The sequence below is a fragment of the Corvus brachyrhynchos genome, unplaced genomic scaffold (genome assembly GCF_000691975.1).
Source record: "Corvus brachyrhynchos isolate BGI_N302 unplaced genomic scaffold, ASM69197v1 scaffold525, whole genome shotgun sequence".
Classification (NCBI taxonomy): Eukaryota; Metazoa; Chordata; class Aves; order Passeriformes; family Corvidae; genus Corvus; species Corvus brachyrhynchos.
The window spans coordinates 509,838-523,660 of NW_008238341.1; the positions used below are offsets into that span (position 1 = coordinate 509,838).

Genomic DNA, 13,823 nt, shown 5'->3' on the forward strand with positions numbered 1-13,823 from the left:
GTCATTGATTCACTGAGGCTGGAATAGACCTTCAAGGTCATCAAGTCAAACTGCTCTCCCAGCACTGCCAGGGGCACCACTAGACATGTCCCCAAGTGCCACATTCACACATCTTTTGAACACCTCCAGAGATGATGACTCCACCACTGCCCCATTCCAATGCCTGAACACCCTTTCTGAGAAAAAAATTTCCCAATATCCGACTTAAACTTCCCTTGGTGCAACTTGAGGCCATTACCTCTTGTCCTGTCCCTGTTCCCTGGGAGCAGAGCCTGACCCTTGCCTGGCTGCCCCCTCCTCTCAGGGAGTTGTGCAGAGCCACAAGGTCCCCCCTGAGCCTCCTTTTCTCCAGGCTGAGCCCCTTTCCCAGCTCCCTCAGCCGCTCCTGGCGCTCCCGGCCCTTCCCCAGCTCTGTTCCCTTCTCTGGACATGCTCCAGCCCCTCCATGTCTTTCTTGTTGTGAGGAGCCCAGAACTGCCCCAGGATTCAAGGTGGGGACTCACCAGTGCCCAGCACAGGGAGGCAGTCACTGCCCTGGTCCTGTGGTCACACCATGGCTGGGAGAGGCCAGGTGCTATTGGCCTTCTTGGCCACCTGGGCACATCTGGGCTCACTGCCACCAACACCTCCAGGGCCTTTTCCTCCCGGGCAGGTTTCCAGTCACTCTGCCCCACACCTGGAGCACTGCCTGGGGTTGGTGTGACCCATATGCCCTGTCCTGCCTGCCTTGGCAGGGAGTGGGCACAGGAAGGGATAACAACATGTGTCAGTGGCTCTGTAGGTGCAGGGGCACTGTCCCCAAAGTGGTGCTCCCCAGGCTGAGGCACTTTCCCTCAGCATCTGCACTCCCAGCTGCAGAAACACAGTGGGTGTGTTTGCATCCAAAACACACAGAAAGGTTCCCATCCATTCCTGAACTTCCACACCACACTCACACTTTCCTGGATACTGAGACAGTCACAGAGCTGAGTCCTGCTGGAACATCTCAGCTTATGTTCCTGTGCCCCTGTTCACAGAAGTGAGCTTCGGCTTCTACACTGCTCCAACATCCTTTGAAGGAACACCACTTCTGCAGAAATCTAAGGAGCCAAGACAGAACCACATTGCTCTGCACTTTTAAAGTTTATGACCCAGGAAAGAAACAGACCCTCACATCCCAGGAGTCCCAAGCAGAGCCTGGTGTCAGACTGGTGCCGTTTTTCAGCACATAATGCTTTTGGCAAACCCAGGTAAAGGATCTTGTTTGTGATAGACAGGCTCCTGAAAAGCCCTGGAAAAATCCTTGTACTGATGAAGAGAAATTTTCTGAGAACCCCAGGGAATTGTCAACCCTTTGATGATAGCAGTTTGTCACCACAGTGGTCATCAAACAGACAATGTAAGAGTGGACTCTTCAGTGCTTGCTTTTTTTTATGCCCTCCAAACACATCTATCCAGCACATTCCCACCTCTTTTTCCTGCAGGCATCTCCAGGTGCCAGCTGGCCTGTTGTGCACTGCTGGGGGCCAATGACAAGTCATTAAAATTGTCCTAGAAGCGGGAAGGATTTGTTTGGCAAAAGAGTCATTTGCCACCATCCTTCCCTTTTGAATGGCATCCACAAAGCCTCACGGCCAGGAGAGTCTGGTAAGACACAGATTTGGAGCCAGCTCCCAGGAGCGGTGGGAAGAGCAGGGAATGTTTAGCTGTAGAACACGGGCTTGCGCAGGACACGCACCACGTTGTAGGTGTTCAGGCCCGGGGCGTCAAAGCCAGGGGACAAACCCTTGCGGTCGAAGGGGTAGAAGTTAAAGAGCTGCCCATTCTGGGTCTCCAGCGAGATGGAGGCAGAGCCCAGGTGCAGAACACATGGGAACTCCTTGTCAAAAACGACTTGGAAAACACGATCTTCCAGGTGGTGGAGCTTGATTGTCCTATACTTTTCAGGGATCAGCTCTTCCACATGAGGCCCAAACTGCTGCATGACCAGCACCCCACCAATTCCAACTTTGATCTCATAGAAAGTCAGGTTGGAATAGGTGTAGTAGCCAACATAAGGGATTGGGTTTGGAGGAGGAACCAAGCTTTTGTCGGCCTCTCTGAACGCCGTCTCCATGGCAGGGATGAGATACTCGTATGTCTGAGTCACAATGTCCCCACCCTGAGGTCTGGGCCCTGCCATCAGCACGATGAAGCTCAGGCGGAGCTTGGGGATGAGAGAGAAGGTTGCTGAATAACCATCGAGGTCCCCGTCTTTCCTGATGACATCGTATCCCAACTGCTCGTTAATCTCCCAGGGTGTGCCCGTCTTGTTAGCAAAGTATTCAACGGAGCACTTGAACAGGGGCGTCAGCATTGTCTTCACCGTGTCGGGCTCGAGCAGCCGGCGGTGGTAGGTGCCCAAGAAGACCATGGCCAGCTTGGCCAGGTCAGCAGCTGTGGAGTACATCTGGCCAGAGGGCCGGTACCAGCCCAGGTCGTAAAGCGGGGCCGGCTGCTGGCTGCTGTAGAAGCCCACGGCCATCTGGGAGCGGATGGGCGCCGTGATGTCGAAGCCGGTGTCCTCCATGCCCAGGCGGTCCAGGATGTTCTCCGAGATCCAGCGCTGGTACTGCCCGTTGGCTGCATGGTCAGCCAGCACATGGGCCATCAGGGAGAAGGCCAGGTTGCTGTAGTGGCATCTGGGAAGGAAGAGGAATATATTGGGATCAGCTGTTCATTAGTGATAAGCAAAACCAGTGGCTGGGTCTCTCTTCTTTAGGGAAAAATTCACATTTTATAGAATGACAGATGAAGGAGAGACAGAGAAAAGCTGCACATAGTTGCCAGGATTTGTTGTTAAATCAAGAAAGAGAAATGTTTTATGGGAACATCAGCAGAGCTGTTTAACCCTGATGTACAGAGAGAGCTGGAGATGGAAAAGAAAAAACCCCTCTGTATTTGCATAACCTGACTTGCTGTTTATAATTGTTCACCATCCATTCTTTCTAAGAGCAGTGTGGAGAGTTCCAGGTGCTCGCCCTAAAGGTCTCAAAATCCCAGGTAAACCTCTTTAACCTCTTTGGGGATTTGCCTTGGGATAATCACTTAGATACCTAAGCTACCTTAAGATGGTAAAAGCACTTAAAGAGCACATAAAAGCCCACAAAGCAGCATCTAGCAACGTGGAGTCATTAAAGAAACCTGAGTGCTCCAGTCTTTAATATCCATCAAGTGATTGAAGTCTTTACACTTGAATGAAGTTTAATGGCATGAAGACATGAAGGGGCATTTTTTTAAAACACATTTTCAAAATTCATTTTATTTTCAACCCTGTTGGTTTTTTTTTAATTGTGTGAAGCCACACATCTCATTAAGGCCTATTTAGATCACAAATTTGCACCACTTCAACCTTTTCCAACACATTTGGTTGAATAAAAGCATGATGAGCATATATATTCTTACCCTAAGAATAAATACATTCTGTATGTAAAACCTTGTGTCTGAAATGGAGCTGAATTTCAACACAGAAAAATACGTTAAAACATCTATATCAGTGGATGGGAACTTCCTTTGGGAAGAATGATCTGTTAGCTGGGAAGTATAACAGAGAACAAGGACAGAGACTGAAAACTATCAACGTATCAATTAATAAGACACTGGGAGACTATGAGGGTATGTCCCTATTTATCTTCGTGGGGATCATAAAGATACCAACAGAGATAAGTTTCAATAAAGATATAAAAATACCAGAGAAGATGATGATATTGAAATCTTAAAATCCTTTAAGGAATATCTGTTGTAGCCTCCTACATGATGTGGGACAGAACAACCACAAGTGACCGTGGTAGATCCTTGGCCATCCTGGGTAAATTATTTCAGACCGTAATTAATTCCCAGACAATTCTTAGAAAGTTTTTTCCCAGTTAGTCTGAATCATTTCCCTCATCTGCTGTCCACTGGATCCTGTGGGGAAGTGTCCAAGTCCAGGTTGGACAGGGCTTGGAGCAACCTTGGATAGTGGAAGGTGTCCCTATCCTTGGCAGAGGGGTGGAAAAAGATGATCTTTGATGTCCCTTCCAACCCAAATCAGTCTGGGGTTCTATGATTCCATGGTATTTTTGAGTGTTTGCAACCCAGGTAAGAGACTTTTAACAGGCTACAGGAATTGTAACAAGCATTCATAGACCTTTTAGATAATTTAGAGACACACAACTCACCACAGACATGATTTTAACTGAAATCTGTGATGATTTAAACTGTTTAAAGTGCCTTCCCACTTTTGAAAACCTGCATCATTTAAGGCTCATGAAATGAACTATAGCAGTTTGACTTGGCTCATCTGGGCTTAAAAAATTAAACCCAACCCTGACACCTCCAACAGTCACTTTTTTCTGCCTCTGACAGGCATGTGGGGAGATGGCTGAAGCTCCCTTTGGGAATGGCAGCCTTTTAGCCACTGGCCATGGAGGCTGGGAATGAGGCTGAGAGTGGAGAACACATCCAGACCAAAAGCTCCTAAATGAAGGTATCTGACCTGGTTCCTGGGTCGGCCACCAAGACGTCGTCTTTGAGCAGCGTGAGGGCGTCCTGTGTGTTGCCCTTCCAGAGCAGGCTGGTGGATCGCAGCCTCCTGGGCAGACCTGTGCCGTGGGAAAGGGAGAGAAATAATGGAAATGATGGCTCTGGTGAAGAGAGAACAAAGGCAAGATTCAATGGCAGAGTGGAAGCACCAGTGGTGGACACGAGAACTCTGGAGACACAGCAAGGGCCTGCTCCTGCCGAGCTGCAGGACACAGCATCAAGTAATGGGCTCCTGACTCTGGGTTACACAGGTCCTACCCCAGCATTACCTCTGGGCTGCTGCATCTCCGTGAAAATGCCTCGATGAATGATGGAAAATATCCTGGATCTCCAAGTGTGGTTTGGAAGAGAGGGGCAGAAGGGGTGTTGGGGAATCCCTGTCTGTATTTCCACGTGACTGCATTCCCTTGACTACAAATGTGTTTAACAGTCCCTTTTAACAGGATTTTATTCTTTACACTTCACCACAGAGGGCCTAAACTTCTCTGGACAACTCCAGGCTTGGCCTAAATTATTTTTATCTTCCCCCTCATCTATATCAACATTTATTTAGGGTTTCAAGATATAGAAAAAACCAAGGTTCTTTCCACTTTTAATTATTCAGGGTTTCTAAATGTAGAAAATAATCACGTTCTTTTCACTTTTAATTCCTCACTGAACATGGATTCCCTAAAATCTTTTGGTCAGTACTTTTTAAATCACCCCAGCTCCTCTGCACAGGATCGATGGCTTGTTGTCATAGGTTAGCAAGCATAGTCCCGGAAGGGACGTCCTTGCTAAGGGGTGCTTACAGTTTCCTCTGGGAACTGATAGAACCTATCAGCTGGCCAGTTTGGATATGGACAATTCTCTAAGCCACTTAAAGTTGTGATCACCTCTGTGATCCACATTTAAGAATAGGCAAACTCCCCCTCCAAGCTCTCTCTCGTTTCCGGCACTGGGACGCCCGGTTACAAACCGAACCCGTGACACTTGTCTAGGCCAGAACTTGGACTACTTTTGGAATGGAATCCTTGCTGCTTGCTTTGATGTGGAGGTTTGGGAGGAAATTGGGAAACGCGTGTTTTTGACAGAAAAACAACTCACAGTTGTGTGCTCAGTGACCATGTCTTTATCATGGGTTCACTAAGGTTGGGAAGCCCTCCAAGATCATGGAGTCCAACCATTAACCCAGCACTGTCATGTCCACCACTAGTCCATGTCCCCAAGTGTCCACATCCCGTGTTTTTTGAACAACTCCAGGGATAGTGACTCCACCACTGCCCTGGGCAGCCTGTGCCAATACTTCACAACCCTCCCTGTGAAATTTTTTCGTAATATCTGATCTAAACCTCTCTTGGTGCAACTTGAGGCCTTTTCCTCTTGTCCTGCGTCCTGGCAAAGCTGAATGAGGCCCCATTCTTTTGTGGCAGCAACACTTGGTTTTCTCAGCTGGCCTGAGCTTGGTGTTTGAGCTGGAGTGAGAGCCCTGCTTCTGCCCCTGCTCTGGGGCTATTTGTGCAGCTGTGTGACCAGATAAGAGAAGCACTGACGTCTTCCAGTGGACAGTGGGCTCCTTCATTACGAACTTGCCCCAATGGCAGTGAAGAAAATGTTGGAGCAGTGGGAGAATTCACCAGCTCCATGACAGCAGTGCAGTGTCTCCTTGAGGTTCATTGGAAATGATAAACCAGAGCATAATATAATCCAGAGTCATTGATTTCTACCTCATGGGCTGCTAATTGCTGTGACAAGCACGTTGTTAAGAATTTACAATCGCATCCCATCCTGTCATTCGTGCGGATTTGAAAATCGCAGTCTTGACAAGCTGGAGCTTCCCTCCAGCAATGGGCCTGTCGAGTGCTGAGGAGAAAAACCTTTGGAGTTACTTTTGTAATATGAAATGGAGAGACCAGATAATGAGGATCTATTACAGATCAGTTTCCACTGGAAGAATTCAGATGAAACCCACTTTACAATGTGTCATGCGGTGGCTTTGATCCTGGTGCTAAGCAGAACTTATTCCTTTTTGGGGTTTGACACACAGAAAAGGGAAAGTGGAACCGGAACGTTCCTTTGATTTGTGGTTGGGATTTTGAAACCGTGCATTTCCTTCTCCTGAATTGTTAGGGTCCGAGGGTTGGTGTGGTCCTGCTGGGGTGGTCTGGGAAATTTGGGCCACATTCTAAAATCCAAAAATACATTGGAGCATAAAAGGAGCTGAGCAGGGGCACAAATCCAGCACAGTGATGGAAGCAATGGAAGGGCTGCACAGTACCAGGAATTATGCCATGACCAGGTACCCTTTTGATTTATGCTCCTTACAACATTTCTGAGGTGCACTTCACACCTCCCTGGGTGACAGGAGCAGTTAGAGCAGCTTCAGGTGCTCATGTGTCAGAGGGGACCAGGCACAGCTGGTTCCCCTGAAGACAATGTCAGGCTGGATAGAGCCACACCTTGTCTGCAGGGAGAGCATCTGGGCAGGGATGTGGCCGCTGGCCACTTTGGGTTGTTTATCTGCTTCTTTCCAGGTTTCAGTATCATTCAGTTTTGGGGAGCCCTCATTTTCATATTCACTTGCTTCAGCTGATGCTGTACCCCATCCTGAGGTCCTGCAAGTTGCAGACATGCTATTTTGATTTTAGGTCCTAATTTTAGGGCATTTATTCCCATCTGGAATAATGCAAGGGTTACAGAGATTAACCAAAATACCACGTGTGATATCAGCACACTCTTTTTGCCCATTACATTTTATAATTCCTCAGTCAAGTATTAGCAGCTTTGTTTCTGAGAAAGGTTAAAGTTCTTAGTCCTGCGAGTTCCTTCTCCCTTAACATACGAATTCCTCAATTCTGAAGGTAGCAGCAGATTAACACTCCTCTGACAGCAAGTGCCAAGCTATTAATAGCCCAGGAATCCCGGATCAGGAACCACACTGACAGCTAAATTTAGCTCAGCAATCAAGGTCTTTCTATTCAAAGCAAAGAGATTTGACCCTCAACTCTACATCTCAGAAAAATGAGAGCACTCGGGACTGGAGTACAAAACAGTGTTGTGCAATTGGAGCCTGATTTCATGGTACCGAGGAGAAAGGAGTCTGTGTTCACCTGAAAGGAATCTGTGGTCACCTGAAAGGAATCTCTGGTCGCCTTGCAGGGGAACAAAACCTCCTCATCTCAGCCCCTGTCCTGGCAGGTGTCCTGGACAAGAGTTCCCTTTGAGCACTCCATGAAGTTGCTGACACCCTGCTTCCAAGGGCCCTGCCTGATCCCTGTGAAGTGCACGGTGCGGGGTCCAGACTGGGAAGCAGCGTCCCAGCAGCCTTGTTTTATTCCTGGAATATGGTCTGCTCTCTCTGTGGGGTCTTTCCAGGGGCACAGAGGCCCAGGGACACGCAGGGAGCTGCCTCACCTGAGAGCTGACTGGCCATTCTGCGCAGGGTGACCGGGGATGGCTTCAGTGGCATCGAGCCTTTTTCCAAAAAAACCAGCCCGTCTGCTGTGTATCTCTGCTCTGAGTCCTTGAGCCTCCCCAGAGGGTTCTTAATAACAAAGTTCTGGGCATAACGCTCCAATGGGTCATCAAGGGACGTGACTTTTCCTTCCTCCCACATCCTGTACAACATAATGGTGGGGAAGATCTTGGAGACGCTGGCAATTCTGTTGGGGAAGAAACATTTGGAGAAATTTAGCATTAAGAAGCCCATGAATCAAGGGGAAAGAAGGTCAGCACATGAGATCACCGTGGTTTTATGTACGACACCTTTGTTTGTTCCAGAGGGAATGCCTAAAATACAGGTAGGAAGTTTGAATTAATATCCTTAAATCTGAATCTTTATAGACTGCAGCATAACCTCTGTCTGTCCCCAGCAGTGCAGTGGGCTGCAGATCTCTTTCTATTCACTTGGCATTCATAAAATGGCGTAAATTGTAAATTACTGCTTAGTAAATACCATAAAAACTCTCAAGTAGTTTATTGGAATTTTAAAGGTTAAAATCACAGAATCATTTAGGTTGGAAAAGACCTTTAAGATCATCGAGTTGGACCATTTACCCAGCACTGCCAGGCCCACACCAGACTGTCCCTAAATGCCAGATAGCCACAGTTTTTGGGTCTATCCAGGCGGTCCCTGTGGCGCAATCGGTCAGCGCGTTCGGCTGTTAACCGAAAGGTTGGTGGTTCGAGCCCACCCAGGGACGTGGACCTGACTCCTGGCCCATGGCAGGGGGTTGGAACCAGACCTTGAATGTCACTTCCAACCCAAATCATTCAATGATTCTGGAAGGAAAATAGCAGGAGGTCATTTTACCATTATACAGATGGGGAAGAACAGATAATCACAGCTGCCGAAACTTTCCAAAATTGTTCATTATGAGGACACAATTTTATAGTCAGAGTGCAGCCCATGTTTCTTAGATAACACAGTTACAGTTCACTGAAAATTGGTCTTTAGAGGAAGGAAGCATTCCCTTCATCTCTTTTTTTTTTGTTTTTACCTCACATTAAGAGCTTGATTCTGTCTTAACCTAAAATATAACAGCCAATATGACTTTGACTTCACTGGGACGATGAATAAGCTTGTGGGTCTACTTTATGTGTTCAGTAGATATCCACCCCAAACATCAGTTTTTCCTAAACTGACATTTATTATTATTTTTGTAAATCTGGTAGCACTGTCTCCTCTCTGTTCTCCAAATCTGTGCCATCTCTTGGTCTTCAGGTTTGTGCCCTGGACGTGAAGCCATTCCCATGTAAGGAGCAGTATGTTTCAGGTTCTTTAGGGTCATTGCCATTCCAATTAAAAATATTGTCAGAATTAAATGAAAAAATACATAAATAAATCCAAAGTCTCTCAGTAAGCCACCAGCATGTAATAATCTGGGAACTTGCTGTAGCATTGTCTCACAAAGTTCCAGCAAAAGCCAGCAGAGGTTCCTGCATGGACCAGCAGTTTGTGACGACATCTCTGTTCCCAGATATCAGCTCTCCATAGGGGTATCCGCCCTTTCCTGGCTCTCACACCCGTGCCAGGTGTCTCACCTGTAGATGGTGTATTCGTTGGGCAGCCCTGAGGTGGGGTCGGAGCCGTTCTTCTTCCCAAAGTTGCCCGTCCAGAGCACGGTGTCGTTGTAGATGACAATGGCCGACATGGCTGGCAGGCCGGAGTTGTGCATCTTCTGCCGCAGCATCAGATCCACCTGGGGAAGGAAGGGAGATCATGAGCATCCAAAAGAAGAGTCTTATAATGCTTCCAGTCAGTACCAGGCAGTAGAAGGCCCAGACCATCAGCCCTTGTTACACCCGAGCACTCGAGAGGGATCCTATGAGTGGTGTTTTGGCAAAAAGAAGTATTTTAAATGTTTATCTGTTTCTTAGAATTGCTTCTGTTGAGTTATCCTGTGTCCTTTTTCAGTCTACATGTCCACTGTGTGCTCATGCTTGTAATATTTATGATTAAAACCAAACACCAACACGTAATAATTGTAATTTCTTCTTTTTTAATTTGTATTCTGCACATCTGTTCTTTGCACTGGTATTTTAGGGCCAAAGATGTATGAGAGAAAGACTTTTCAGATATCCCACGACACTCCTCATGCCATGAAACACCCTGGAGCTTGGGCTCCTGTTTAAACCACAACCTGAGGAACAGCTCTGAGCAACTGAAGGGCTGTGATTGCTCCTGGCTCCCTGCTGTGCCAGGGCTGTGCAGAACCCCTCATCCAGCTGTGCCCCACCCACCTCTGCAAGCAGAATGAATCGATTTTGCCCTTTTGGGACTTTTTCAAAGCTCTGTCCTCATCTTGCACATATCATTTGCATTTTCAGGCACCCATTTTGTTTTGCACACCGTGGTTAAGACATAGGAAATGCCCTTCCAGACCCAGCACTCGAGACAAGAAAAGCCAAACTGAGCCATGTCCTTGGAATCTCTTCACTGGATGGCCAGGGGAAGGGCACTGAGAGCCACAAGTGGAAACATCCAGCTTGTCCAGCCCTTCTGTTGGGGTCCTTTGCCCTCCCTCGCCATGGACCAGTGGCCCATCTGGTACATCTGTAGATGTGTACATCTGGTGCACCAGCACCTCCTGAGAAGGGTCTGGGCTCACAGAGACCATGGAAAAGGACTTTGGACAAGAGCCTGGAGTGGCAGGACAAGAGGGAATGGCTTCCCGCTGCCAGAGAGCAGGATTAGATGGGATATTGGAAAGAAATTCTCCCCTGTGAGGGTGGGGAGGCCCTGGCACAGGGTGCCCAGAGCAGCTGTGGCTGCCCCTGGATCCCTGGCAGGGTTCAAGGCCAGGTTGAACAGGGCTTGGAGCAACCTGGGCTAGTGGAAGGTGTCCCTGCCCATGGCAAGGGATGGGACTGGATGAGCTTTAACATTCTTTTCCAACCCATGTGGCTCTAAGATTCATTCCAACAATCATGATCCTCCTTTTCTCAGAGAGAGTCTGACCTTTAGACCTGCCTGCACCTGCAGGAAGTTGACAGAAATAAGAGATGCTCTTCAAGATTCCAGGGACAGGCAGAAACTTTGTAAAAGTGGATGTGAAGTGATGGGAATTGAAATTCAGTGTGGATAAAGCCATGTGTGTGCAGGGAAACTGCCCAAAGCTGGGCCTGAGCTCTCAGGAAGAAGACCCCAGGGCTGAGGTGGATGTTCCTATGGAAACATTTGCTCAGTGCCTTAAGGCAGAAAAAAAGGCAAATAAAATAGGAGGGACTATTAGAGAAGTAACATAAAATATATTTTTTTCACTGTATGAATCCCTGATGCACTTGCATGTTGAATATTGTTCACAGTGCTGATTGCCTTCTACTTGTGAGAAGGAGACAAGTGAGAGAGAGAGCAGGTGATAGGGGCCTAAAAATCGGGAATGTCCTGTCAGAGAATGACTGTCCTTATGGTCCAGACAGTCAGGGCAACACTGCAGTATTTCCTTAGAGCACATGGAGCCTGCCAGAAGTTCAGGCAGTGCTAAGATGTCAGATCCACCTCATACTGAGGATATACTGACAGTGAATTGCACCCTCTTTCATCCAACTGCCGGTCTTCTTCCCCTTCCCCTTCCCCTCCACTCCCTGCTCAAGAGTTACATACAAGCATCTTTTTAATTTTTAAACTGAGGCTTGGGGAAAGCCAGCAAAGCAAGAAAATAAGGAATTGGCACTGGCTGATGAATTGGAACCAGGGAGAACCTGAGCCAGGTACTCTTCAGGACATGAAGGCTGCCACATAATGCACCAGGTGCCAAGAGCCACCATTTCATGCTGGTGGAAACTCTCCAGGCCTTCTGATGGACAAGTGATGATGTTTGTCCATCCCAGCTCACCCTCTGGGCAAGAGAGCTGCTCACTGACCTGTTCACTGAAGGAGTTTTACACATCCATTTCTAGGTTCACACGTTCTCCCCCTCCTCAGTTCCCCACCTCCTTCCCCACGGATGTTCAGCAGCAAAATCCACCATCTCCCCTGTACCCCTGGAGAAAAGCAGCCAAGAGCTGTGTGTCCCTCTGGTCCCTCCTCCCCACAGACCTTCTCCAACGCTTCCTTCAGGATGGGGAGGGGGTGGTCCAGTGGGACTGGCTCAGGATAGCGGGGACACATCTGCACAGCTTCTGACCTCACCTCCATCACAGACGGACCTGGAAAACAGTTTAGGGTGACAGGACTGACAACAGACACGTGGACAAGCTTTAACCTCGCCCAGCAGCCACCACAAACTTTCTTGCTTGCGTTGGCCTAAGGGATGCTTCTGCACAGGGAAGGGACAACCCTGAATTATTTCTGTCTCGTGTGAAACAGCCGCACTGTGCCCTGTTATTGCTTATTCCAACATGGGATGGACACAGGATGGACACGGGATGGACACGGGATGTACTTCAACTAACTCTGCTGATGCCTTTTCCTGGTCTCAAAATCAAGAGTCAGACATGGTTAGAAGGGAAAAAGGGATTTTATCTTGGTATTTATTTTAAGGATCCTTAGGTGCACACATCCAGGTCGAATGCACTGAGATGCACCCCACAATGCCCACCCCCAAAAGATCTGGTATAACATTATAGGTGCTACTAATTAGCACATCTATCAAAGATTCCCCAGTGAGAGGCTCGAGTGAGCCCCCCTCCCCAAGGAACCTTCCCCTGGATGGTTCTGTCTTGGTTTACAGGATGTGTTCTGGAGAGGACCTTGGGGTCTGGGGCACACTGATCCCTGGCTATGAAGCTTCTAAAATGTTGAGTCTCCCAGCTGAACAAACAAGTCCGAGAATGTAGGCAAAAAGCACTGAGAATACAGAAGTTGTAGAAAGGTATAACAGGGGTATAAAAGAAAAGGCAAAAAATCATCATGGCATCACTGCAACCTGGGAGAGTAAAGAACTGGGGCTGCAGAAGACTCTGGGGTGCCTGGCAGTGGGTTTAGCCCCCCTGGAAGGGCCTGCCCATGTCTAGAGGAAAGTCTGAGCTGGAGTTCAGGAGAACAGTGAGCAAGAGTCATCCCTTGTGTATCATCACCTCAGAAATGGGGGCAGGAGTGACCTGTGAGTGCCACCTGAAATCCAGCACCAACAACACTTGGTAGGCCCCACACCTACTCTATTAGTTGCCTCCTGAATCAGCTGCATCCTGCATATCCCACAGACAGCTTCAATTTTTGTGGCCAGAAAAGGTCTTGAAACTCAGGGAGAGACAGGAACTCCCTTACTTGGAGGCACTATTTTCCCAGCTGATCCCAAGGTGTTCATACATACAGCTACCCTGTACAGCTGGGAACAAAATGCCATCTTCTTGCTTACCAGGGGGACATGAAGCATCAGGCATGAGGAGGGAAATGGCACTAGGAAGTCATGGAGGTGGACAGAGTCTACAGGCAGCCTGGTACTCTGTGATAAAAATGTGTGGTTTGAAACCTTTTCAGATCTTGGTCTCTGAAATACCTCTGGAACCTTCATCGTAGATTTTATGCCGTCTTTCAGCTACTTAAAGCTCTGATGCATTGACACCGTGGATATTTAATCCTTGCGCATTCAGTGCCTTGAGTGGATTGGTTGAGTTTCCTATAATCAACAGAGGAGGCCACGGAGCTGCTCCAAGGGCGGGAGCCCCTCTTGGAGCCAGGCTGGGAGAGCTGGGGGTGCTCACCTGCACAAGAGAAAGCTCCAGGGAGAGCTCCGAGCCCCTTGCAGGGCCTAAAGGGGCTCCAGGAGAGCTGGAGAGGGGCTGGGGACAAGGCATGGAGGGACAGGACACAGGGAATGGCTTCCCAGTGCCAGAGGGCAGGGCTGGATGGGAGATTG

General features: G+C 48.3%; 1 protein-coding gene and 1 non-coding gene across 5 annotated transcripts in view; one reads left to right on the plus strand and one right to left on the minus strand.

The window, feature by feature from the left end:
* Positions 1 to 1,107: 1,107 nt before the first annotated feature.
* LACTBL1 (lactamase beta like 1) overlaps positions 1,108 to 13,823 on the minus strand; it is a 17,553-nt gene continuing 4,837 nt past the window's right edge. For all 4 annotated transcript variants that reach the window (XM_017735103.1, XM_017735102.1, XM_008634313.2 and 1 more), the window contains 5 exons: positions 12,062 to 12,171; positions 9,565 to 9,722; positions 7,936 to 8,183; positions 4,496 to 4,601; positions 1,108 to 2,660 (listed from right to left, as the gene is read on the minus strand). In XM_017735103.1, the coding sequence (XP_017590592.1) occupies positions 1,682 to 2,660; positions 4,496 to 4,601; positions 7,936 to 8,183; positions 9,565 to 9,722; positions 12,062 to 12,171 (1,601 nt within the window). In that variant the 3' untranslated portion in view covers positions 1,108 to 1,681. The remainder of the gene's footprint in view (positions 2,661 to 4,495; positions 4,602 to 7,935; positions 8,184 to 9,564; positions 9,723 to 12,061; positions 12,172 to 13,823) is intronic.
* Positions 8,650 to 8,723, plus strand: TRNAN-GUU. Its single transcript has one exon. It is a non-coding gene; the product is annotated as a tRNA-Asn (tRNA).